Source organism: Erithacus rubecula (genome assembly GCF_903797595.1).
Source record: "Erithacus rubecula genome assembly, chromosome: 18".
Lineage (NCBI taxonomy): Eukaryota > Metazoa > Chordata > Aves > Passeriformes > Muscicapidae > Erithacus > Erithacus rubecula.
In genome coordinates, this window is record NC_136670.1 from 6328518 (window position 1) to 6355994 (window position 27477).

At 46.4% G+C, this 27477-nt stretch overlaps 1 protein-coding gene across 2 annotated transcripts; it reads right to left on the reverse strand.

Moving 5' to 3' along the window:
- Window positions 1–291: 291 nt before the first annotated feature.
- SLC13A3 (solute carrier family 13 member 3) lies at window positions 292–24331 on the reverse strand. Of its 2 annotated transcripts, none has more exons than XM_079321494.1 (13): window positions 24210–24331; window positions 15321–15586; window positions 14826–14989; window positions 10425–10491; window positions 9515–9700; window positions 8468–8593; window positions 6117–6212; window positions 4332–4436; window positions 3249–3346; window positions 1948–2060; window positions 1536–1697; window positions 1073–1210; window positions 292–486 (listed from the first exon to the last, which is right to left on the reverse strand). In XM_079321494.1, exons 1-13 carry the CDS (start codon window positions 24318–24320, stop codon window positions 301–303), a joined length of 1818 nt encoding a protein of 605 aa, XP_079177620.1. In that variant the 5' UTR covers window positions 24321–24331; the 3' UTR covers window positions 292–300. The 2 variants fall into 2 exon arrangements, with proteins under 2 accessions (XP_079177620.1, XP_079177621.1); XM_079321495.1 differs by lacking the exon at window positions 24210–24331 and adding an exon at window positions 22601–22760.
- Between the last annotated feature and the right edge of the window lie 3146 nt (window positions 24332–27477).

The following is a 27477-nucleotide window of genomic DNA, read 5'->3' on the forward strand; positions in this document are numbered from 1 at the left end:
CTCGTGGGGGGACAGGCATCTACCCAAAGATGCTCCATGCTTACAGGTTGTCCAGTTAGCAACCACCTGTGGCAGAAGGACTCTGGGAGAGTCGGATTTGTACCTGCAAAAGGTGGGGAAAGATCACCAGAGAAAATAACAAATGGATGTTGTGACACTGACCAGAATTTCTAAAAACAAAATTAAACCAGAAGGTCCCACACAGTGTGAGTGCCACGTGGCTTTTCCTCCTGTGCAAACTCTGACGATTCCAGTGCCCCAGTCCTAAGTGAGTGAGTCCTTCCCCGGGGGTGGCTTTGTTCATATTTTATTTAGTGCACTTAAAGTGACATTTTCTACAGCTGTCACAAGTGAGGTGGCATTTTCTGCATGGATGTTGGCCCATGCAGGGAAGGTCCCCAGCTGGAAGATGCTCTTGGCCCATGTGTTCATAGCCAAGCTAAGAAGCAGAACTCCCATAAGATTCATGAGCAACCCAGTTCTTGCCTACAAAAGAAATACAAAGACAGCTGTTGAGTTTAGACTGGACATCTACAGCATGTGAAGCACGAAGTTATTTGTATGCAAACATTATAAAAATGGAAGGCTTAATTGCTGTTAATATTAGCAACATCTTAAGCAGGCTTAAAGCCACAAAGGCCATTCTGCAGCTGCTTACCAAGCTTTGATCCATCAAAAACATTAACATCTGTTTAGCCTCAGGAATGTGAGCAGGAACTGGGACTAAGCCTAATTTTACTCATAAGATTTATTTCACCGAGCTGGGGAAATTTTCCTGCATCCAGAAAACTGTGAAAGTTGAGCTGCAGACACTAGAGGAACAGGACAAGGGGCTGGGGGATGCTGACCACATTCAAGACCACTTTTGTCACCATTTGGAGCCATGGTGGCTCCAAATTTCAACTTCATACAAGCTCTTTTCATCCTGTGCCTTCAAACACTGTTGAGAACAGTATCAGTCTTCTGTCTAGTCATTTTACTAAATGTTGAAGTACTGACAGTACAGAAAAATCCCTTTTTTAAATACTCAGCCTGATTTTTTTTCTCATTTTATGTATTTAAAGGAACTTACCATATCCTTGACCATCAAATGTCCAGAGGAAAATGCAATTGAGTTGGGAGGTGTTGAGACTGGCAACATGAATGCATAGGAGCATCCTATAGTTCCTGGGATCATTAAATAGAGGGGATTTACTTTCAGACGGATGGCCTGGAAAACAGAAAGGATCAGAAATTGGACCTTGGGGATTCGAGCTGCCAACAGATGAATCAAAGGATGCAAACAGCCAGTGCACTGTGCACAGGCCTATCCCACACTCTGTGGTAAATAACCACATCTCTCACAACAAATCTGAAGGATTATTGTCCTTCAGTGCCTGTGTTATGCTACAGGGCTTGTTGCTCCCAAGGATTCTGAAGAGCCTGAAGCCCAGGAGCAGGAAAATTCCCCAGTGTCTGTCCCAGCACAAAGCTGCCCACCCAAGGGGCAGGGCAAGGAGGGGACAGAGGATGAGCTGGTCCTGCCAGGACCTTACCAGCTCTGCCAAGATAGGCAGGAAGATGATGATAGTGGCAGTGTTGCTGGCAAACTCCGTGAACAAGGCGATGACAACGGTGATGAGGATGACAGCCACGGGAGGAGGCACCCCCTCCAGGGGATGCAGACGGCCTCCTATCCACACTGACAAGCCAGACTCCTGCAGAAGGGAGAGTGCAAACAGCAGTCATCCTCCTGCATCCCTGCAGGGCCCTGCTCCTCTCCTAGAACTTGTGTGTCACAGCAGCAGCTTGCAAGGAGCTGCAGCCTCCTGAGTTATCTGCTGGGTATTGCTGTCACTTGGAGCTGAGACTCCACTGATACAGGTTTTTCAAAGCCAAATGAGAATGCCAAGTGGCACCCTGATAACATCCAACCCTGCTGGGCAGGATGTGCCACATGGGCCTCACCTCACAGCCCTTGGCCATGGCAAAGCCTCCTCCAAGCAGCAGGATGATGTTCCAGGGCACGGTCTCCTGAGCCTTCCTCCAAGTCAGCAAGGGCTGGGTCTCTGTGTTTGGTGCTGGACAAAGAGGAAAGGGCTGTGTCAAACACCCACCCAAAGAGGAGCATCACTCATGGCCTGAGTGATTTCATGGGTCTGACAGCAGTGCTGCAGCTCACTGACAGGAGCTGCTGACCAAATGGAGTGTCTTGAGTTAGTCAGCTAAAGGAACATTTAACTTAGTATCAGATGTAAAATAAAACATTCTATCAATAAACTTTTCTTTGAGGCTTTCTTGATTTAATATTTAATATTGGTTCAATTTTCTCTCTGTAACAGACATAAATACTGTCTTCAACAGATGGGGGTCCATAGAAGGAGGAAATTTTCTGCCATTTAAATTACAAAGATGTTGTTAACTTTCCATTTGTCATTCAACAGCCAGTGAGTTTTGCAGCTGAGAGCTCATCTCCCCTAAAAGCCATTTCTTAACACGTGATAAAGTGAGCTCTGTTGTATGGAAGGATGCACTAATGGGGCTGAAATTTTCTGTTGAAAAAGAGCACATATTTTATCCACAGGAGGTCTGATTAAACATCCTCCTGTGTATGGACAACACAACAAATGTGCATGACTCAGAGCAGCTGCTATTCTGTTCCCACAGAGCCCAGGCAATGTTCCACCATCCACAAAGGGCTCTCATCAGCTACTTCTCCACATTCAGATCATCCCTTATTCCAAGTGGTTTATGAATTAAAATTTGTATTTCATTGCTACTTGAGAAGACTGACCCAAGACTTCAGAACCTGCTGGAGAGTTTGAGCTTTGGCAGTTCAAATTTTAAATGATTCTAGAAATTGAGGAAGGGCACCTACATCTGAGAATGGAGAACTAGCCCAGCTCTGTCCTCTCAGAGCTGTTGGGAAGTCAGACACCAAATCTCTGTTCCCCCATCAGAGCTGCCATGGCAAATAAACACCCATTTCAGGTCACTTCATCCCACCATGGCATCAGCCCTGACAGCTACAAGAGCAACTGAGCCATTCCTGCCACCAGCAGCAGGGCAGTGACTGCCAAACTCTGCTGTCACTTCAGGAAATAAAAACAAAAAAGGGGAAAAAAGGGAAAAAAAAGGGGAAAAAGCGCCTCTTTAGGGTCAATGGCACCCTCAAGCCACACTGCCCCACACAGCATTGCTTCTTGTCCCCTGCCTGCCTTGCCAGGACACAGGCAAGCACAGTCCCTGCCTGAGAGTCTCCTACTCACCTTTCAAGTCAAACCACCACCTGAAGGAAGGTTTTTGTGAAGGGAAGAAGAACAGTATGATCACAATGGTGATTCCTGTAACTGCATCTGAGATAAACCTGTCCAAAAGCAGCAGAAACACTTGTAAGAAGCACAAGATTGTAGAATTACAAAGTTTATGAGAACAGAGATTTACCAAAGAAGATTACAAGTTTCCAACAGGTTTGAACAATGCCTGCTGTTCACAGTTTTCTTTTTTTTTAATTCCCTGCCAAGCTACATTTCCACCATGGGCTGTGAACCCCCAGAAAAGCTGCCCTACAAAAGTAGAAACCAAGATCTAATCCCCTCCACACTCATGTTCTGGTTTTCTGATTGCAAAGTTATAAGTAAGTTTCCTCAGCCTATTGCAGGGAGGAAGAGAGACAGAGCCCAAACCAACTCATTTATTTTTTCTCTTTGCAGAATGCTCACACTCTCAGGTGAAGGGCAGGCTCCATCCAGTAAAAAGCTTAAGCATGTCTTAGATTTAAGGAGTTATTAACTGATGGGGAAAAGGTCCACAACTACTTTGTTATATTGATGAAACATTTATCAAACTAGGATTTTATTTGAAAAGAACCCATAAAACTATGAAGGTCTCTTCTTTTAAGAAATAGCACCCTCTCTGAGCTGCAGCATTCCTTAACTGCTGTATCTATTCATCACAAGGTGTGATTGTCACAGGGGACACAAATTTGGCTAACAGACAGGACAGCTCTCAGAATCAGCTCCTGCCATCCCTCCTCAGTCTGAAGACCCCAGTGAAGTCAGTGGATTGCCTAAAGAACTCAGTATTCCACTGTAAATACAGCTAAAAACAGCATTTCCAACATTAAATCCTAGGGATGGCCTCAAACAGACACATCACAACTCTACACCAGCTTCATGCACCTTCTCTAGGAGAGAGAAAAAGCAACATTGGCTCTGCTACTTGATGCTCATTTAATTTACTCCAGGAAACCTGAGTAATAGTGTTAAGCAACACAATCAGAAACTCAAGAATGCCAATGACTTGGAAATATTACTGCAAAATGGCAGAGAGGAATGAAAACAAAGTCTCACCCTGGTGCAAACAAGCTGGCCCAACCTGGAATGAATTTGGGATCCCTGGAGAACAGCATGATTGCAAACATGCAGAAGAAGAAGAAAATTGCCTGTTCTGCAAACCTGAAATGAAAAGAAATGAGGTTAAAATGCTGATGTGCTAAAGGGGTGGATCCAAGCTAGGACAAGTATCCAGCTCCTGCTGCAGCATCTTGGCTGATTGTCTAAAAACAGCTGCAGTGAAACATTGGAACAGATTGCAAATCATGTGCAAATCCTGGTGTTTGCCAGCAATACTCTGCTGTTGGAAGAGGAGAGGGGAGATGGGGATCAGGAATGCCACAGCAGTGGGTGCAAGGTGTGGCAGAGAGGAGAGGCCAAGCAGCTCCTCATGCTCCTTCCCCTGCCCTTGTCCCCCCAGGGTGGCAGCCAGGGGTGGTGGCACTGCAATACAACAGGATGATTGAGATTCAAATCATACATGAGACAGCAGGAGCAAATTCCTCCAAGGTCAGAATCTAAACTGTCCCTTAGACACATGACAAACAGCAGGGTAAAAGGCAATATCATTCACTAAGTATCCAGTGGAGTTAAGGTTTAACCAAGGTTTTAGATGATGCCTCAAAATTCTATTTAAAATCTCTCTGAGCACAAGCAAGGGCACATAAGCCCTTGGGAAGAGGCAGCTTGAGCTGATTTTTAGTTATGGGGTTGCTAATCAAATTGGTAGAGCTCAGCTTAATGCACTTTCCCACTCCTAGATCTCAAAAGGGGACTTTGATTCTTTCAGAGACATTTTGCAGGCTGCTCCATAATGTACTGAATGGAACAAATAAACCAATTTCTTTCATTTACAGCACAGACACAGAGAGCTGTCTTTGAAGAGCCACTCCATGTTCCTCACAACAGAAATAATTACAATGTCAATAGCACGACACAAACATCACTGGATATTCCCAGCATTGCCCTGAGTATGAAAATATTATTCTACTGATGGGGAAGCACAGACCATTTAAAGATAAACCTTACAATTTCAATGATCTTCAGTAGCCTTGGCTGCCCAAAATATCAGTGGATGATTGGATATATTCAGGGTTGGATTTCTGGAGATACTCAGCTTTTCCTACTTCCCCCTTTTTTTTGGCATTTCTCAGAAGTCTAAAACTCCTGTTTCTCTCTGCTGGTGCCTTACTCCAAAATATAATCCCCATCATGGCAGTTTGTACCAGCTTTTACTTTCCTCACTTGACTAGCATAGTTGAGGGAATTATTCAGAAAAAAATAATTTGTTCCATGGCATGGATCTGACTTCTTTCTGTATATTTTCTCTGAGCTTTAAGACTTCTTAAAGTATATCCACAATCAATATGGTTCATATCCACAGTGTGATTCACCAGCCTTCTCAGCAAATGCCTCCTGCTTTGCAGGACAGGTATGCACAAACCTTTGAAATCCAGCCTGTGTTGGTTAGCACCAAACACACACAGAACTGGGTTTGTTCCTGGAGTAGAAATATCATAAAGACTAATTAAACAACTCAGCATGAATTCCCTCTGTAACAGGAATGTTGTTCCTCAGAAGATTTGAGTGCAAGCTGCTATTTGCAGTTATTCACACTAGCAAAGGTGAGGAGGCTGGAGCATGCAAAAAGCAAAGTTCAGCAGGTTACAAATAGACTGAGGAGAAATACAGGTATAATTTTCTTTAAAAAGCTCAATTCCCCACAGTCCTCCACTCTTAAAACAGGCTATTTCCAAACCCACTTAATTTCTTTTTAATTTCTATCCCAACTTTACAACTCACTTTGTTGGACCCAGTTTCTGATAGTCCTCCTTTATCACCTCCTTGGCTCGGGCTTCTGCATCCACTCTTATATTTGACTTTTTTGTTTTCCAGCCCCTGCCAAGAAACACAATTATATTTTCACATGCATTTTTACATGCTTCTGACCTAAGTGACACATAGGAAATAAAGCATTTTCTATGCAGCACATGCAGAACTCAGTGTCCTTCTCCAGCATCTGCTCTTCAGGGTTCAAAGAACTGCACATTTCTGGCAACTCAGTTTGTGTTATCTTCAGATTATGAATACTAACAATGAAAATCTCTGCTGAGATAAAGGCAATAAGGCTTTATTTTATATGTCCTTTGTCTCTGCATTCATACAAAGGAGACCCTGCAGAGGTAAGGAAGTTTCCTCTCATTTATATTCTGAACTCTTTCCTCCAGCACAGGCTGTGATTGCCAAATGAAAGTTCCAACATTGCAGGATTTCCTTGTCTTCCTTCCAAGCAAGTTACCTACTTGGGCAGAATGACTAGGAATAGGGTGACACAGAAAATAAATCTGTGCCTTCATTTTTCAAGTCACTTGTAATTTCCTGGGTGATCCCAGGATGCTGCTGAGGATCAACAAAAATGTGAGGAATTTCTAAGTGGCTGGGAATGTTAATGTGCTCCTGGCTAAGCCTCTTAGCCTGCCTGCACTGACTGCACACAGTTTGCTCCTTTGTAGCATGTGCATACAAATGATATATTCATATCTTGCTCTTCATCTCCCATCACATCCCATGACACTGAACCTGGTTTCAAACTCTGCCTGTGACCTTGATTAAACTTAGAACCCCAGATTTCTGTATTAGAATCATCTACCCACCCCCCTGGTCCCTGCCCTTCCTTAATTCATTTATTATTTCAAAGGGATGCAGTGGCTGGATGTTCTATATAGATGAAAGAATGGTTGATCATTCAGAATGGTTGAGCATTCAAAAGCTCCTGCACTCAAGTTCCTGGCCCTTTAATTTCTTGGTTTTTGGGAGTGTTGTTAACAGCATCCTCAGCTCAGCCAGCCCATACCTCACCCTTTCAATGCCTTTTGGATTCAAGCAAAGCCAAAATCACCTGCCTGTGCCCTGCTGCAGACACCAAGGAGCTGCCCACAGAGCTCCAGCCACAATCCCCAAGCAGCCACAGCCCAAGCATCCCAAAGAGGCTCCTGTGGAGCCTTGGCTGGAGCTCTGCAGGTCTCCTGCACTCCCAGCACAGGGGAATTGTGGTATCTGTGCTGGCCCAGCACTCCCAGCACAGGCAGGAGCCAAAGCAAACAGGGAGCAGCACGTTCCCTGAGCAGCACAGCCACTGTGCCTTGCAGGGCTTTGCTGTCCCTCACCTGAGGGGCTGTGCCATGCCCAGCCCTCACCATGGGGTGCACACAAACCCTGGCACAGGGTGTGAGCAGCACAGCTCAGCAGTGGGAGCCAGCCAAGCATCACACAGAGCTCCTGAGAAACCCCACCAGCAAGCCAAGGACGAGCCTTCCGCATCTTCTGGATTAAAACTTTCCCATTGATCTTTTTTTTCCCCCCCTATGTCTGAGACAATGTAAATATTTGGACACCTGTTGTCTTTTTTTCCCCCTCTCCCCACATTTGCATTTTAAAGCCAAAACAACAATTGAAGTCTTTTCTAAATATGACAAATTCTGTATGGTCCCTGGAGGCAGCGAGACTGTGGCTCTGTTGGTGTCACTTGTGAGAGTGGAGGGGAGGAAGGTCTCCACATGGGCAGCAGAGCAGAGCTGCAACTGCTTTAGGTTCTGCACACTGAGGGTTTGCATGTGTCCAGCAAAGATTTACTGGAAAAACATGTTATTCTCAGTTACAGATTAACATGTTGTTGTAAAATTAAGCCCTCTTGTGAGGTAATCTGTTCCAAACCCAGGGTTTTGCCCCAAGAAGAAATCCTGTCTCTTTTATGGGGAACTAAGATTTTATCATGGTCCTCAAAGCTAGATCCTGCTTTTCCTTCTGTCATTAAAAATCTGCCATTTACCCTCCACAGGCCAAGGTAAGCAACAAACTTTAAAAATTATACATTTAACTGAATGAATAGAATACATACTCTGTATACATATTTCAGTTGGATAAAGTGTATGTAACTATGAGATACCTTTAAAACCCTCCTATTGTATATCAGCTTTTTAAAAATAGATGACTTGTTATGGGATGGGCCTGCTTGAGTTAGTTGTAAATTCCCCCACTTTCCAGGAGATGATTATGGCGATATCAGTAGATTTAGGATGAGAAGCATGATGAACAAGTATTTAATAATGCTGATATAACCAGACAACATATATGTATATTGAATATCAACCTACCTCAGGTTAATTCCTCCATACAGGATGGAGATCCATAGCCATCCCATGAGAAGAAAAATCAGCATTAAAGGAAATGCAAACATAAACCAAGAACCAAAGTTCACCACATCACATTCTGGAAAATAACTAAGCAAATGGGAAAAATCAAGTTAATGCAAGATGGGAAAGCAACCCTTCCATCCATGGGTAAACAAGCATCTGAAAATCAGCAGTGAAATATCCCACAAACCTGCCCCTGTGCATTTAAAAACTATCCCTGTGTGTGCCTTAGGAGTTATGTGCACTAAGGAAATGTGAGGAGCATTGTGCTGGGACAGCTCCCAGGCCACCCTGCCACCCCATCTCACCCAGCCCAGCTGTGCAAGCCTGCAAGGAAAGATCTGGAAATCTTCTCCAGATGGCCAATTCCTCCATACAGAGATGCTCCTGAGCACCCAGGATTAAATCCTGCTACAGCAGATGCTGGAGGGTGTGGACATGAACCTCACAGGGATGCTGCAGTGCCCAGCACAGCCTGTATGTATGTTATTGTAGAGGTCAGCAGAAAAAAGTTAGAAATACCTGTGGCCACCAGGGCTGGCACAAATATCTGCTCCTATGCACATAGGAGGAATCTTTTTTGACTAAGAAAACAGGCCATAAGTAGTGGGTTCATTATTTTTCCTTCTCCCACACAACAGTAGCTATAATTGCTCCCAAAGCACTGCACAAGTGCTTCATCAAAACAGTTACCAGGTTAATTGTAGGCGTGGAGTCAAGTCCCATTAAATTCAATGGGATTAAAAGCATCAGTGAGGTGAAGCACACATGTTCCAGTCTGGCTGACAGCCTGCCTACTGCAAACCTGCTTATAAGCTAAGGTCTAAGGTTTGCTTGTAAGATAAGGTCTAAGGCTGGTGCACTCCCTGCTTTCCTTTCCCAAAATGTTCTGGAAGGGCATGAATTTTCCAAACCAGCACTCAGCACAGAAAGGAATTTCCCACAGGGGTGAAGAAGGTGTTTCTGTCCTGCAGGATTTGCAGGGGGCCCCAGGACAGCCTCCCATACCTCTTCAGCTGTCCCAGCAGGATGAGGTTTGGTGCAGTTCCTGTCAGTGTTGCTGTGCCTCCAATGCTGGCTGCATATGGGATTGAGATGAGGAAACCTTTCCATATGTTTGTTTTGTATTCCTCCTCCTTCTTTAAGTCTGAGAGAGCATCACTGGAAAGCTCCTTCTCCTCCGCCAGATCTTTGCTTTAAAATAGCCCAAAAGAGAATCCGGTGAAAGCCCTGGTTTAAATACAGTGCAACCACTTCAGAGCCTTGACAGAAGAAAAATTCCCATTTTTTAGACATCCAAGCTAGCAGGGTACTCAGGGACACCTCAGCAGCTCAGTGCTGCAGAGGGCTGTGTGTGGTGAAGGGCCACACAGGACTGCCAGCCTCGCAGGGGACAGAGCACCCCCAGACCCACCCACAGGAGCTGAGGGTGCCTGTGCCTCCCTCAGCCCCTCAGCAGCTTGTAACGCTGAGCACACAGCCCACAGGACTGCCAAAAGAAAAAACAACTAAAGTTTGATAGGTTTGAGAAAAGAAACATCTGTTCCTGTGCTGCTGAAAAGATGCTTCCTCCCCATGCTCGTTATCAAAGCAGGACCATTGCCAGTGTGTAAATCCTGGGGGTTTTACATCAGCTTCACACATTTGATGCTCCTGAGAAAATCAAGGCACAAATCCCCAGTAGGAGACACCCCTGGCTGTGATTTCAGAGTGGTTGAAAAAACCTCTGTAATGATTTGGACATGCAGAGGGATGCTGGACACACAGAGGAGGGTTTTTCTCATCAGGCTGCTAGTGACTGGGATGTTCAGTATAATCAAAACATTGCAATGATTGAATTTCAAATTCCTAACACTTGGTCTAGCTCAGGGGATAATTCTCTCTCAACTCTCTAATACAAAGTTTATAGTTAACTTACTCCTCAGTACTTGCCAGAAACTGCATCTCAGTTGGTACAGTGTAAAGTTTATTCTGCTGTAAACATGCTGAAAAAGAAAGATGAGGTCTTTAAAACAGTTCAACACATCTAGAAAACTCTTCTTGAACCAAACAGAGGGAAAGAGGAAGCAACTCTCATTGCAAAGGAGGGGCTGTGCAAATGAAGGATGAGCTCACACCGAGGGGATGGGGTCAGGAGCACCTGGCAGGGGTGAAGGAGCCACCTCCTCCTACACTGCTCCAGCCCCTCCACAGCACCCAGGCACTTGGCTCCTTCACAGCTTTGCCTTTGGCATCTTCTAACACAGACAAGACTTCCAGGACACCCCTTACCAAGTCATGGGTTTGGGGTGGGTTTTTTTGGGGGAGGATTAGCCATAATCACTCATAGGAAGGAATGCTGTTGAAGGGTCCTGTTGTATCTGTAAGGCAGGTTCCCACAGCAGGAGCAACTCCTGTCACTGAGCTTCATTCCCATGGGGTGAGAATTTTACACCCTGCAGACAGCTAGTGCAGTCACCATAAGGCTGTAATTTCTTCTTTAAAGACAAGAGTGAGACACACTTGGGGATTAGGTTTTGTACCAGGTTCTCCAAAAGCCACCCTGACAGCCAGGACCATCCCAAGCCCATCATCCTCTCCACAAATGACAGATCCTGCAGGCTGAGCAGCCAGGCCCAGGAAACTTGACCACACCAACCCATGGGGGAACTCAGAAATCAAAAAATGGAAATACAATGCACTCTCTGTTACCAGAGCTGACATTAAAGCTCATGGCATTTGTGGTCATGGCTTGAGATTGGAGATGTGCTACCAAACTCCATTTCCCATGTTCCTCACAGGACTGGAGCACTTGGATCTTTATCCACCTTCAGCCCAGGTGGCCCTTCCCCACCCCTGCTGGCTCTGCTCCCTTTCCTTGTTTTCTCTGTGTGGTTTTGGGTCCAGAGGTTTGTGTGCCTGTGCTTCCCTGAGCTCTGCAGACAGCTACAGACAGAGCCCAATTCCTGCTCCTGCCACCCAAGCACTCCCCACATTTCCCTGCACCCCTTCTTAGCCCAAAGCCCAGTGCCCTCCCACCCAACGTGACTGGAGATCTAGAGCATGGAGAGAAGGCACTGGCCAAAGTCCCTGGACTCCCTGACGTGTGCTCACTGCAGCTCAGTGAGCCAAGCAGTTCTGCAGTGTCATGTTTTACACATGGCTAATTTACTGAATTGGAGTTAATTGGCCTGGACACACACATGCTGAGCTTTCATCCCAACCTTGCCACGATGAAGGGATGTAATTAGAAGGATGAACATTAACCCATGGTTGACTGTTGATCCCTCAATGGATTTAGCCCAAAGGCTCAAACACTTCTGTCCCACTGAAGCCCAGTCCTGACTCTGCAAAAACATTTCTACCTCAACATTTTTTAAGTTTTTCCCCTGCCAGCCCATCTGGGCAGGATCATCTGTGAGTTATCTTTCAAGGAAGGATTGCAAAGGTAACCGTGCAAAGGAAGGACAGGCATGCTGCAGAGTTCTTCCTATGAAACTTGTGAAAAAGGAATTTAAAATTATTACAGGTCCATAAGTCAGAAAAGAGCAAGGATAACAGAGTTTGGACTCAGCTGTACACACCTCTCACAGAGCAGCATGAGGACTCTGTGGCCATTTCACCAAAATGCTTCATATACCCAAGAGGCAGAAATGCTTTTTCTAGGTAATTCTTGCTTTAATGACATTTTTACTGTTTCTAAAAGGTTGAGAAGACATGAAAAGGACTATTTCCACCTACTGAGAAATGCAGGCAACAGTCCTGTGGCCACACCCTGCCAGCACTGCCTGGGATTAGGTAATCAAACCAGGCAGCAGTGTCAAAAATGCATATTTCCAACCTACCCCCCTTTAGAGACATAATTTCCATGTCTGTGATTCAGTTACACCTCAAGCACTGAATACAGTTTATCTTGAATTTGTAGAATATTCTCTATGAAGGAAAAGAAGAATGGAAATATTTTCTTGTGATTTTTACTTGGAGATATTTAAGGTGCTCAGAGAAATTAAGTATTGCCAATGATGGGTTAGTGGGCAGAAGCAGGAGAGAGGTCAGGCACAGCAGATTTCAGCTTGTCACACACCTATTTCTGGAGATCTCAGACAGAATTGCAGGGCCCACTTCCAAAAGGAAAGTTCTAGAAGCTGAAAAATGTCTGTTGGTGTTAAATTTATAACCCTGCTTTGATCTACCAGAACCAGCTGGGACTTCAGCCACCCAACCTCACTTGCATCAGAAACCAGGTGTGTGAAAATGAACAAATTATTACACCCAGTTTTAGCTGTCAGTGACACAAAAATGTAAATATCCTGATCTATAACATGCTGCCCACATGGTTGAGCATGGACACAAGTGATCAAAACCTTGAGGTTCTCTCATCAGGAAAAAAAAATGTCACCAACTGATCAGAGATCACTTAAATTCAGGCACTGTGTGTGTAAGCAAAGTCCTACACAAAACTGGTGTCATACACTTGCTGAGATTTCGTGCTGTAAGTCAAATGCTTTGAAATGTCACGTTCTTTATTATATTTAAAATTGTTATTTTTAAGCACCCAAATATTTTTCAGCCTCATGGACTCTACCACAGTGCTACTAAACTAAGTCAATTGACAGGCTGATCTTACCACATGCCATTGTACAAGTTTTCTTCCACGTACAGCTCCCTTCACAAATGAATCTAGCTTTTTTTGGAGCACAGATCACAATTCAGATAGATGATATAAACATTTAATAAACTATAATATTTATGAGTATACCTTTTTCTCATTGCACATTTCCACTCCTAAGTGTAACATCAGATTCATCACTTCTGACTGACTTCAGGTTTAGGGCTTCCTTCAAGGAACTCAGCTTTGCTCACCCATCCAGAAAGATTACAGAAAAGGATGAGTCTATCTTGGGACACTAAAGTTCAAATAAAAAAAGTCTACATGAAAATATGGATCTTGATGTACAAAAAGTTGTCCATTTTACACTGATTCCTCCTTCATAAATTCTTCCTTCAGTTGGATCATAAATAACTTTTTAAAATCTTTATCTCAAAGAAAAACAAAACCAAAAAACAAACCATCATCACACCACCCCATGATATTTGCAAAGCAACACTTTATTCATTCTTCTACCTGGATGCCCCTCCCTTGCCTTTTCTGGCTTCTCTTACCACTGCAAGTGTTGTGAGTCAAGGATGGTAATTCTGTGCTTAACAGTGTCTAGGACAAAGGGAGGAATCCTCCTTTTGGGTGTTCTGAAACTCTACTGTATTTACAGCCACAACTACACAGTCAGTTTCAGAAGCTGGGGACGGAAAGGTTAAAAGCAGATTGACAAAACACAGAACAGGAAATTACAGCAAGGAAATCAGTAGAGTTGATTTTAATAGATGTGAACAGTCAAAAATTCATAAAGCAAACACAATAAAGCAACCTGGAGTGCAAATATCTCATGATTGCTAAGCATCAATGATGAAAGATTAATTATATCTTTATTAGAGTGTGCAGATGTTAGAGCTTTCTTCTGGGGACTCCTTTATCTGCCTTAGCACTCAGCAGGAACTAAGAACCCATTTCTTTCAAATCACAGAGGCAGATGAATTACTAATTAGTGCAAGAAGAAGCAGAAGAAGCTGTGACTACTGCTCCAGCTGTCAGCAATAGTTACAAAGGAGATGTCAGGATGTCATTTCTGGTTTCTGTTCCTCATCACTGTCTGCCAGAAGCCAAAGGTTCTGGTAAATGGCTTGTGAAGAGAGGGTTGGAGAAAAGCCTTACCTGGCCACACACCCCTGACCTGTCCTCAGCCAGCTCAGGAATCACACCAAACAGCAGCATTGAGATGGAAAAATCACAAAGCACTTTATGGATAGATATTTAACCTGCCAGCCTTCCCTTGAGTCTTTGCTTTCTCCTCCAGCTCAGGCTCCAGTTCCATGGGTGAACAAACAGGAAAACAAGAGAACACACGTGTCCAGCTCTGTGTGCCCTGCCAACACACAGCACTCACCCCCTGCCCTATCTACAGCCCTCCCTGGCTCCAGCTCTCCCCAGAGCACCCCTGCAAACCCCACCTCCACCAGGCCACAGAGCTGGGCTTTGCCCTGGGCCAGCAGCAGGTTTATGGGGCAGCCTGGCTGGGCAGAGCTGCTTTTTGGTTTTCCAGGCCACTCACAAGGGGAAGGGGCAGGATAAAAGGGAGTTTTCTGCCAATATTCTGCCACCATGGGAATAAAGTGGGCAGTGAAGTGGGACCAGCCCTGAGATCGAGCTGCAAGCTCAGGAATATGGTATTTGTGCCAGTGAAGTCAATAAAACTGGCTTATACTACTGCCCTGTCTCAATTACCTTGGCTTTCTTCATTTTCCCTGTTCATATCCTTAGATGTGTCTTTCTCCCCAAAGAGGCTTTTTAAAATTGCATTTGCAATTGGAAGCATCATGGCAGTGGAGGCAGTGTTACTTAACCACATGGACAGGAAGGATGTTGTCAACATCATCCCTAAGATTAGTCTGAAAGAGAGAAAAAAGGAAAAGCTCAATTTCTTCAGTTTGGCAAGTTCTCTGACACATTAGGAAGGAAAACTCATGGGCAGAGATAACAAAACCAATACCCCAAAACATTCCTAACACCCTATTGAAACTGGGTGAAGCACAAGTATGGGGCTGAACCAAAGGATTCTCCCTGTGCTCCACTGGCCCAGGGGCAAACAGCTGAACAAGCACAAGAAGCTGGAGGAAAGGGGGTGTGGACAGCCCCCAGGGTAGGAGCAGCACAGCAGAGCCTCTCCCCAAGCACCTGCAGCTGACATCCCCATGGAGAAGCCCCTGCTGCCATAGTCACCTGGCTGGCTGCACTCCCACCAGCATGAGCACACGGAGAGCAATCCTGCGGTGCAAATTCCACTCCTCGATGGCCGAGGCCATGATCAAACCACTGAGGAACAGGAAATTGGTGTCTAAAAAGTATTGTGGGCAAACTTTGTTAGATGGGAGGATCCCCAGGAAGGGAAAGAGGACGATGGGCAGCAGAGCTGTCACAGCCAGGGGCAGTGCCTCCGTGCACCAGTACAGGGCCATCAGCAGGATCACATAGAGACATCTTCCTTCCTGCAAAGGGAGGAGAGGAAAAGTGAGATGTGGCATTGCAGAGACAGCTTGTCACTTGGACACACTCAGAGAAGCAAAATGCTCCAGTTACTCCCTTAAGGATACAGTACTTCTCCCAAATCATCTCCACCAAGTACAACATCTTCCCCCCTACATTGTGTAAGGGGATCAGGACTGATCTGAGACCACAGCAAAACCAAAATCCTCCCTGATTGCCTGATCTTCCCACATGCTGCAGGCTCACAGGCATCAACCAAGGAACCTTTGGAGAGCAGGAACTGACCCACAATGCTGAATTAGGGCTGGCATTTCTGCTACCATGCTCAGGAGTCTGACCCATCTAAAGTTTGTGCTTTCCCTCCAACGTCTACAGAGCTCTGCACAGCTATGCAAGGACAGCCTTGGGAGATGGATGCTCCACACATTTGCAATAGGCAGCACTCAGAAAGGTTTCTTTTCTTGGACCAGAGTCTCCCAAGAGATCTGTGAGAACCCATTCCATGGCAACCCATGCCAGCCCGTAGGGAAATCAGTAAATCAAGTCCTGGTGTCACAGTGCTTCCTGCAGGGAGGATCACCCTGGCCTTGGCCAAGGCTGGCACAAACCCAGTGCCCCCACACCACACTGAATGCATCCATCCACCCAGGAGGCACAAACTAGACCAAAGCCATTTGTCACTACAGCCAAAATAATGAGCAATGGGAGGAAGTCAGGAGAGCTGCCCCAAGCCCAGGATGGGAGAGCCCAGCGCAGAACTGGGTTCAGCCACGGCAGGGCTGAACAGGGATATTGTCAGCAAGCACAGGCAGAGTGCCACAGCACTATAAATAACTGCTGAGAATCACTTGGAAGCCACAGAACTATTTGTTTTATCACTTTTCCAGCTTGTTGAGCAGGTTGAATTGCTACTCAAAGGCACCTCTGTCCCTCTGCTGGGACCTTCCTCCCCTGGAGCAAGAGGGAGATGATGGCTCTGCTCCCTGCCAAGGCTGGGAACAGCGTGGGCTGGGGACCGTGGGGAGCCCCATTTTGGGGACAGTGTGGTCTCAGCCACATCATTTGAGGGATCAGCCAGGCACCAGAGCAGGTACAGCACAGCCAGCACCTGCCTGCTCACCTATGAGCAGTTTGCTGCAGGCTGGGCTGAATGAGGTCAAAGCCAACATGGATTTATTGCTCACTCCCTCTGCAAGTGAGGGTTTGAAAGGTGGATAAAAGCATAGAATTTCTGATTTGCTTTTAGCAATCAGGCTTTGCATCACAAGGGGTCCTGCTAGCAAACCCCCAGCATTTCAGTGAATTTGGGAACATGAAGACAGCAGAACTGAGTGTCACTCTTTTTCTTCATACATTAATTGTAGAAGTGTCAATACCTCACATGAAGTGCCCGAGATCTGGATTTAAAGACCACTTTCAGACCTAATTTTAGATGCCAATAAAATGACATATGAGAGTGTGTAAAGCAAAAGCCTCAGGCTCAGCCCAGCCCTGGCAGCTCTCGTGGGCTCCCCATGCTTCACTTCCCCCAAACCAGCAGGACCAGAGCAGCAAACCTGGCAGTGCTAAACTCCACAAAAATAAATAATCATGTTTTAAAGTGTTTGCCACTAGATTAGTGATTTAATTCCTGTACCAACTGATAATTCCTCTTTGCTATGGTTTCTTTTATAGGCAAAGAAATAGCTTTGCTCTCGTTAAGCTCTTTTCCATTTGATTTCCAAAGTCCATATGGATACTTTTTTCCTCCCACTGGCAAAATATTCTTCAGTTTCCTGCAAGGAAAGTTGCACCAAAGTCAACTTCGAAATAAAGATACTTTGGCTCTTACAGGAGTAGAGCAACTAAAAATATTTAACAATGATACAAAAGCATATCAGTGAAGACTTTAATTGACTTTACAAAATAGATGATGTACAATTTAGAAAACTAATTATAAATAATGGATATTTATTCTCCAGTGTATGGAAAATGTTCTGGAAAACACTCCAATGAGACACAGATCCAATCTAATAACTCCTTTTCACTGCAAGATCAAAAGCCAAGGGGTAAAACTGTAAAAGGGCAGAAAGAACTGCTCTGTGAAAGGCCTCCCAGAATTTTTGAAACCTATATGGATCAACAGGAAAACACTTGAAAAAAGCCATAGTGCTGTTTATTCAATTTGTTCTACCCTAAAAGAGGACAAATTGCAGCTATATTGAAAAGGCTTTTGAGACAGGACCACCACTGAACAAAAAAGGAACGAGTCCACAATAACTTCAATTCCAACCAAACATTCCCCAGAATGAAAAAACAAAAGTCATCAATAAAATTGAACCAAACTCTATATGAAATTGAAAGCTTTTTGATTTCAAGATATTTTGCAAATGTTAATTAATTGATATCCCCAGTGTTTGGTATGTTTGGTTAGTACACAAACAATAAATGCTAACAAATGTCAGGAGAATGATCCTTTATGGATTTGGCCAAGGGTGCCCCTGGACAGGCTGAGCTGAACTCGCTGCTCTGTGTGACACCATCACCTGATCTTTATCCTTCCATCCCTTGGCTGCAACCTTGTCAAGATTCCTACTTCTTGTATCTCCCTGCAGCTCTGTATTTATATATTTCAACAGAATTCCATCAAAGTTCACGGTGGCACATAAGAACTTTAAAATGGATCTTGTGATCAGGTTAATTTTACACCATTTAATGATTTCCAGGAAAGCACTTGTGGCTCTGGACTGCAGCAGCTCTTCTTCCTGTTGCTCAAGAGCCTTGGGATCGACCTCTGCCCCTCCAGACACAGATCCTGTCTTTGCCACTCCAGGCCCTGGGGATTTTCCACCAAGAAAAGGCTGTCTCAGGTGGGCAGGGGAGCTGGGGGTGCCCAGGAAGGGCAGAGGAGGTGCCCAGGGAAAGGAGGGAATGTGGGTCAGGGCAGGCGAGCAGGCTCAGCCAGGCAGAGCACTGAGACACAGGCACAGCCCCCACTGCCAGCCTGCAGGGACACCAGACCAAGCTGGACCTTGGCCCCTCAGAGCCTGTGTCCACAGCTCCTCACCCAGCTCTCAGAGCAGCCCTGCCTTGGCACTGCCAAACTCTGGGTGTTCTCCATGGCCATGGAGCCCCACCAGCCCACACAGGCTCCCCCTACAACCAGCTAAAAGAGGCTCCTCCAGGAGCCAATACCAAGAGAGATTTTAGCCAAATTGGAGCTTTTCAAGCCCTTTTATCACAAAGAAACATCCTACTTATGGTACACAGAACTACCTGGAGCAGAAAAATCTGCCAAGTCTTCTCATGTCACAGCTGTAACTCTGCTACCAGCCTCACTGCCTGTTCTCCAGCAGGATGGACATGTGCACTTGATTTCCAGTAACCCAGCTCCTGCAAGCATTATATAATCTGGACACAACCCAAGCCCTGTTTACCAGTCTCCCTGCCAGTGGAGTCATTTTGCTCCCACTGGCTATTTGCAGAGTGGCTACAAAGGGGCCAGGAACACAGGGCCACAAAGCTGCAAGACCTTCAGGGAATCCATTTTCCTCTGGAAAATGATATAAAGCTTATTAAACACTTCTATGTAAACTTCTTGAGGGATTTTATAGTTGGCAAAAAAAAAAAAAAATCTCTGAGACAGCTGAAGTCAGATAAAATGAGCAAACTGAGTGTGTAGCAAAAAGTCACCAACTCAACAAATAGCAGCCTGGTAGACTTTTCACTGCTCCTGTCAACTTTCACACATCCCATAAACAAAAATATCACATGAACCACCTTAGCTGTGGGTAGCCAGCCCTGTGGCTGTGTTGAGCTAATTACATATTAAAATCTCCCACCTTTTTGTTTTTTTAGTAAGTCCCAAGGGAGGCTACAGATCAGCCATGTGGCATGTGGTCAGCATTCTTGGTGATCTCCATCTGTACTGGGGCTTGTAGAAACACACCCAGGTTAAACACAACAAACTCATCCGGCAGTTCTTGCAAAATTATTGTATAGACATTGTCTGAATGTATAGATTTTAAAGTATCCAGGTTTAGATGTATGCAATTTTAATTTTCTGTTTAGTTACTGTCACAGTAAAAATATTTATTATCAGTCAATCTCTTATGCTGTAGGAATGCACTATCAGAACTTTGCTCAGTATAGAACAAAAATGCTTCACTGAATGTGGCTTTTTCTGCACTGTTCATTTGGTAACAGATTACAACATTTGTGTTCATCAACCTCAACACCCTGCCTGGGGATTTCTTCCTCAGTTCTTCCACATCTCTTTTTATAGAACCACAGAGACAAATAGTTTGGAAAAGACCTTTACAATCATTGAGTCAATCATTGCAGACACAGGCAGGAATCAGGCAGATATGGTTGACATGCAGTCATGTTTTCCAATTAATATTGACTCCTGTCAATAAAGACTTCCCTTTCCCCCAACCCAAGTATTGCTGCTTTCACATCCTCCCAGTGCCAGCCTGGTCTTGGCCAGGCTTGTTCCCTGTCTGGACTGAAGCTCACAGATGATGTGGTAAAATGCAGCCACTGCACTTTCAGTTATCCCCTCTCTTCTCACTGAAGTTCTTGCTCTCATCTTTAACTGACCATTGCTCCCAGTTTTGTGAAATTTCCCTTCCCAAATCAGCACTCACAAACACTGAAGAGATGGACTTTGTGTATGAAATGTAAAATCAGGCTACAATCATTTATTTCTCCTGGCAAGCTGTTCTCTAGACTGTTCCTGCCTGTCCATGCTCTGCTGTTCTCTCCAGCCAGGATCCCCTCCCCTCCAGTGTGCAGGACAACCCACCCCCATCCCCTTTGCACCTCTCTGCCCTCACAGACACCCTTCATGCTCTTTGCTTTCCAGTGCAAGCAATGTCATTTTTCTTCTGGGAGATCTTAAAGTCTCCTTGTTCTAACCAGGAGGACCCATCACATCCAAGTTAATTTTAAATTGCTCTATGGCCACCAAGGAAGTCAAGTCTGTTTTCTGAAGGCACTGGGCCCTATTTGCCTGCTCAGAGCTCCTTTTAGCAGATTTGGCTGCCTCAGCTGTTACCAAGCCAAGAGGCTGTAGACATTGAGTTCATTAGAAGCTGTTGGAACAAGCTCTTTGCACAGCTCATTAAAAGTGCCCCCATGCCCCTTCCAGCAGAACAGTTCCTGCAGCCCCTCCTGCCCTGCCCCAGCTCTTTGCAATCATTTACAGCCCTCTGAGCAGGGGGTGGCAGGCACTTCCACTCACGGGACAAACATCCACCATTCCAGCAGCAACCAGAGCGTGAGGTGACACACAGACCCCTCTGCACAGAACTGGCTCCACACACTATTTCCTTCTGCTGCCTGATGGGAAGGACACAAACCTCTGCTCCAGACACACCTTGGGGAGCACACCCTGAGAATTCAGCAAATGCACCCACAAACCAGAAATTTCATATTTAACAGAAAGGAGGCTGTAGACAAAACCACTTATTCCAGCCTCCCTCTACACAACCACCACCTACAGAGGACATCAATTAAAAACAAGGACAATTAATATAACAGCAGCACTGCCAGCCCTGTCACCATCCCTCTGTGAAGGGACTCACATAGGGATCTGAAAAACAAAACACTGCAGCTGGCAAGAGCTCTAATCACAACCTGAAGATGTGGATGCTGGAGTCCATCACCACTAAGCAAGAGCAAACTTGCTGGATGATTTTCCTCTTTCATGTTTCCAGGGGGAGGTCACTTAAGTGTAGGTTTCACTGGAAAAATCCACTGCACCCACATCACAAGGTATCACTCAAAAAGGACATAATAATCCAAGAAGCCACATTCTGTTGAGTTCTATCAGCTTTAAGTCAAGATTTCTTAGTCTCCAGATCCAAGTGAAATGCTGCCCTTGAAACCAAAGCTGAGGTGATATTTTATGGTGGAAAACCCTTGGGAGATTAAAATTGCTGAGCATCCCAGTAGGGAGAAGGTAAATGGTGTGAGAACAGATTTTTAATATCAGCAGAGCACGAAATTACTGCAGAGGTGCCTGTAAGACAATTCTCACAAGGGAAGGCTCATCCTGAGAGCAGCAGAGGCTGAGCCTCACCACTTCTCCTCTCCTACCCATTTCTGCTGCACCCTGCCAGCAGCAATCCAACCACCCCAGCAGGAGCACGGGGCTCTCCAGCTTGTCCAGTGTGTTTCATTGTGCCCCGTGTTCAGGATGCACAAGCACTCAGCACATCAGGCTGTGACAGTGGCTGCACACCACAGGGCTCCTCCTGCCCCAGCCTGCTGTCCCTGCGTGCCCTGACCAGGACAGGCTCCCAGTAACCCCAGTGCAGCCCAGCCAGTTGAGCTGTGCTGGACACCTGCAGCTGTTCCTGTGACCTGGCTGTCCCGTGCCAGGCCAGCCTGCCTGACCCCTGCCAGCACATGCCAGCACAGTCCCACACCCTGCCAGCCCTGATCCCTGGCTGTGCCTCCCCCATGGTGTTTTCACCCTGCGGTTAGCAGCATAACCTGCCCCTTCCTCTCCCACAGCTCCTTGCTGCTTGGGCTGCTCGGGGGTCAGGCAAGCTCCAGACGTCAGAACTTAATCCCCTGTTGATGCAACAGCAAGTTTCTTTTCTTGTTGAACAAGTGAGAGAGTTTAGTGTTGAAACCCTGGATGAATCATTGACCCCTGAACATGAACAGATACAACTGTGTACAGGAGTTAACAGCTACAGGATCCCCCCATGCCAAACCCTGGGAGAACCTGGGGAAGATGCAGTTGGACATGTTTGAAATGTTGCATTGGTTTACTCATGTGAGCATCCAGGTTTTGACAGGAACCAGCACAGGTACCAACCCATGTCACTGCCACCTCCTCTGGTGCTTTAAAGCCCATGGAGAATGAAGAACAGACCCCCAAGGGGAGCAGCAGAGCAGCCAGCTCTGCCAGGGTCTCCTTCCATCACCACAGCTGTATTCCTGCTTTGCCCAGCTCAGCTGCAAACATTTCCATTTTCCCCGCTTCATTTTTTCTTTAATAAAGCAGCATTGATCAGACCAACCTGTTCATGAGGTCCTCCATGGACTGCACCCTGCAGTGGGTGACCAGCTCACTGGAGGGGCTCAGTGGGTGTGAGCAGCACCACTACACCACAGACATTTTTTAGTTCTGTTCACATACAGAAAACCCTTTCCTGAACATCCAAATCCTGCTACAGCCTGGGTGACACTAGACACTTCTACCAGCACACAGAGCACCTAAATCAAGGCTCTTCCTACAGCAGTGGGTTAATCTATAATCCTATCTCACAATTTTACCAAGCACTAAAGTCAAACAAGATGCTAGTTAAATACACTTGAGGTCATTTGTTCAGCTATTGAAAATGAATGTAAAATGTAACTATTCGCTTATGAATCCACAAGGGAATTTAGTACCTGCTGTGCAATGTGTTTTCTGCTCCTTGAAGCAGACATTTAACACAGTCCTGTTCGTAACTCAGCCAATAATATAAAACAGAGGGAAAAAAGTGACATTAAATCCAAATAAATGTCTCTTTTATTATATGGTGTCGCTAAATAAAGTGATGGTCAATCTATATTTTTTTAAATTTTACAGGTGCACTTTGTATCTCAAACAAGAAGTGACAAGAACTGAACAGGCAGAACTAAGGTCCAACTTTGTGTCCTTACAACACCTAAATTACTCTTTATTCACTACATATGGATCATTACTTATTTTCCAATCTAAAAAAAAAGTCATTCTCAAATGGATCTGAGTCAGAACATGAGGGTGAAATCCTGCTCTCGCTGAAGTCACTGGACAAATTTCCACAGTGTCTTCACTGCCCCGTGGACTTCCACCCAAGGCTCAGAGGTTCCTGGTGCACAAGAGCTGTGTATGCAGGACAGCGAAAAAAAAACCTCCACCCCCAAGTCTTGCCACAGATTGCTTTATGTGCAGCTCATCACATGCTAAAGCTCAAACCTTAAGAGGAGACCAGTTTCCACATTTACAAAACACCGCTTATCTTCCTCGCAAAGCCTTTTCAGACCCAGCGCCGCAGGTCCCCCGAGCGCCTGGCACAGCGCAGCGGGCGGCGCGGACAGCAGGGCAGCTCTGCAGCTCCCCGTCCCGCTCCATTCCCATCGCTAAGGGATGGGCAGCGATGCCAGGCGGACTCAGCACCAGCACTCACCTTCTGCCCCAGCTCTGCAAGCCCTGGGTGATGCTGGTCTTGCCTCAGTTTCCCCAGATGCCATTTGGGTACTACTGACAGAAACTACAGAGCACTTGGGTACCAGCAAGAGCCACTAATTATTGCCACTGAGCTTGAGCTGATGCTGAACCGTACGATCCTCCCACCTCCTAAAGCCTATATAAAACACATTGATCACAAGTTCAAGTTATCTATCCCTTCTTCCCCCTATAAACGCGTGGCCGCAGGATGCCCCCTCCATTCGCACTTGGAGTTGATGCAAAAGGGTGAGGAGCTCTGCCATCCCCTCCCTCCAAGCCAAGCCCTGGCAGGCAGCAGGGTGACGCTCAGAGAGGCAAACACCGCCGGTGCTGAGGCACGGAGCACCGGGCTGTGCCCCGGGGCAGCATCCCCGTCTGTTCTGCGGTGGTGCCCCCGCCCCGCAGCGGGTGTCCGAGCCCGCCCGGCTGCGTACCTTGGGGGGGAGGCTGAGCAGGATGGGCAGCAGCGCCAGCGGCGCGCACAGCAGCACCACGAACCGCCGCACGCTCCACGCCTTCTTCACCAGCGCCCCCAGCGCCGCCATCCCGCGCCCATCGCCGCCGCCGCCGCCGCGCTCCCGCTTTATCCCCCGGGAACGGCCCTCCCGGTGGGCGGCACCCCCCGAACCCCCCTGCCCTTCTCCGCCCCGCCTCGCACACCGGGAGCTGCCCCGCTGTATCTCCAGCCCCTATACCCGCCCTTCATACGGCCCCTATATCCCCCTCCTTCCCCCCATCACATCATTTCCCAGCCTTTCTTCTTTTTCTTCTTCTTTTTTTCTCTATTAAAAATAAGCAAACACAATCAAACAAAAGGTCAGTGGCGCGGAGCGGGACACAGCCATGGGAAATAGCGGAAAAGCAGGAGGCAAAGTCTTGGCTCACACAAGTGTGAGTCCCAGCAAGGAAGCGACGAGCATATGACTGTGCCCTGGGTGTCCTACCAGGCTGGACCTTAAGGATGCTTCAAGAGTCGGAAGGAAAACACAAAAGCTGCCCAATTCGAACTCCGAGGGTGGATTTTCTTGCCAGTTTTGCCCTGTATTGGGGTCATCAGAAAGAAAATGGGGGAGTATGTGTGGCAGGACAGGATCCCTGACCCTCTCTGGCTGCAGTGAATCTCAGCAAGTGCTGCGGATGCTGCCGGTCTGAGCGCAGGGAGAGGCAAACCCCCCAGGAAACCGAGCTGCTCCACTGTCAAGATGAGCAAGAGATCAAAGCCAAGGCAGATGCTTTTTGCACCGCCTGGATTCTTGGAATTGAAGGCTAAACAAAGCTGAGTGGTGGGGAGAAAAATGGGAAAGCAAAGTAACACCCTTAGTACTTCACGAGCATCCTCTGAGTGCCATAGGTGACAGATATATAAAACTCACTTTCAGCAGAGAAACCTCTCCATTTCACAATCAGCTCTCTGGAGAGTTATTCCTTGATCTACTTTCTAGATCATCGAGGAAGTTGGAGTCAAATGCATTGGATTAAAAAGCAGATGTGAGAAAACCTTGTCCCCCTTATACAAACTGAATCACTGGCACACAGGGAGCAAGAAATTAGAGCACGGTGGTACAATCAGTAATAGAGACAGGACTGTGCTCCCATCTCAACGGACTCTGCTCCGGGTCTGGATCCACCTCCTCCCTTCCCCTCCCTCTCCTTAACAGCATATATGTAATTTTGCACAAATAGCACCAAACCAGTTAATGCCCACAGCCATCCCGGGCAGGGGTTAAAGGGTGGCTGCATCACCACTGCGGCTCTTTTCAAGCAGCAGAACGGACACAAAAGCTCCTGCGGGCACTGCCGGGGGCGCTGGCAAGGCGAGGATCCGGCATCCGCCTGGCACCTTCCCCGGGGCCAGGAGAGAACTCAGGGCTGACCGAGAGAAATCCATCAGGATTCCTATCCTGCTTTCCCTTAGCTGCTCAACAACAGGAATAACTTTGTGAGTTATCACGGCCAAAGTAAATGACGGGGATTGCAGTGCTGCCCCAATGCCCCAAGCAGAGCTGCTTCAGTACTCGGGTAGTGGTGTGTGATGGAGAGGATGGGCAGAGGGGTGACTGAAGGACTGAAAGCAAAATTCAGGCCAGTAAAACAATGCAACTGCTTAAAACGGGTTCAGCTTACCCAAAATATCCATCAGCCAGATACTGGGAGCTCGTGTTTGAGTGTGTCCCACATGCTGGACCAAAGAAGCTCTACAAAACTTCTTCTCTCAAAATCAACCCTGAAAGTTAAAAAAAGGCTTCAAAACAATAACAAAGGGCACAGTTTGTTCTTTCTCTTATAAGAATGTACATTTGTGTGGAGGGCGAGGGGACAGGCAGCACATTCCCCTCCAGGTGGTGGTTTGCCTGGAAAGCCCTTTCCCCATCCCCTTCCCCAGCCCCAGCCCCTTTCCCTTCCCCATCCCCTTTCCCTTCCCCAGCCCCTTTCCCTTCCCCATCCCCTTCCCCAGCCCCAGCCCCTTCCCCAGCTGGCCCCTCTTGCTCAGCAGGGCAGGTGCTGGCTCAGCCTTCAGAGCTTCCCAGCCGAGCCCATTGTGCATGGGCTGCACGCTGCTTCTCTCAGCCTTCCTGCACTTCAGCTGGGAATTAATGTTTAATTAGTTTGTTTTCTTGTAAACTCCATCTCTGCCATCCCCATTTCCAGTGCCAGCAGCAGCTGCAGCTGCCCTGCCTGTCAGAACACTCCTGGGCCACTACCTAAAGCTAAGTTTAGTTTATTGGCAAAAGAAAGGTGCTGTGAAGAGCCCAAAGGGACCACTGTGGGACACAGCTTGTGCTTGGGCCAGGAAGGGCTTTATTTATCTGTAGTGACCCTTATGGAGTGAACCCTGGGTTACAAATGAGCTTTTATGCTTTTATTGCTCCAACTTGGTTTTCTATCAGCAGTGATGGGAGAAGAGGGTTGCAAAAGGTTATCAGTGTTCTGCATCTTGCAAAACTGGAAAATATCAATTTCCTGCAGACATCAAGTCCTAGACTATAAAAAAGTTCACTGAAAAAGCTACACCATATATCTTACATGCACAGTTTTTACATATACACACAGTAACTGCCATCACAGAGCAGCCACTGTCCAAAAATCATGGCAACAGCATTTCCAGATTATTCAACAGTGTCTCCATCCCCGTTCTTTGCTTGTATGGTTTTTTTTTCCATGTTTCTTTTTCCTCTTAGTGATCTCCTAGGTCTCCAGCTCACATTTATCTCAAAAAATCCCCTTAGTTCAGCTCTGCCTCATGGCATCAGTGAGCAAAAACAGAACGTGGTCTTATTGCCAAACTAAAGTCAGGCTGTTTGCCAAGAGCTCCCCAGTCCCACCACAGAAATCACAGATATCAAAATAAACAGAGAAGGCAACTCCATCAAAAATCAGCAATTCCCTCAGAAATACTACACTGCACTTTCTGCTGATAAAATGTTTCTATTTCCATTTCATTTGTCTTTCCCTCTTTCCTTTCATTCCTCTTTCCACATCTTATCTGCACCTCCTTGGATCATGGCATTTTTGAGTGATATCCAGGGGCAGAGCAAGATCAAGAAGATGCTGAGAAGCCTCTGGAAATGAAGCTGTCCCAGCAGGCCTGGAGTTGATGCCCTGAGACAACAATTCATTCTTAAAAGCAAAAAGATTCAAGCAGTAGAAAGACTCAGAGTGATCAACTGTACATCCAGCACACAGCTGTAAATGCATTCTGCT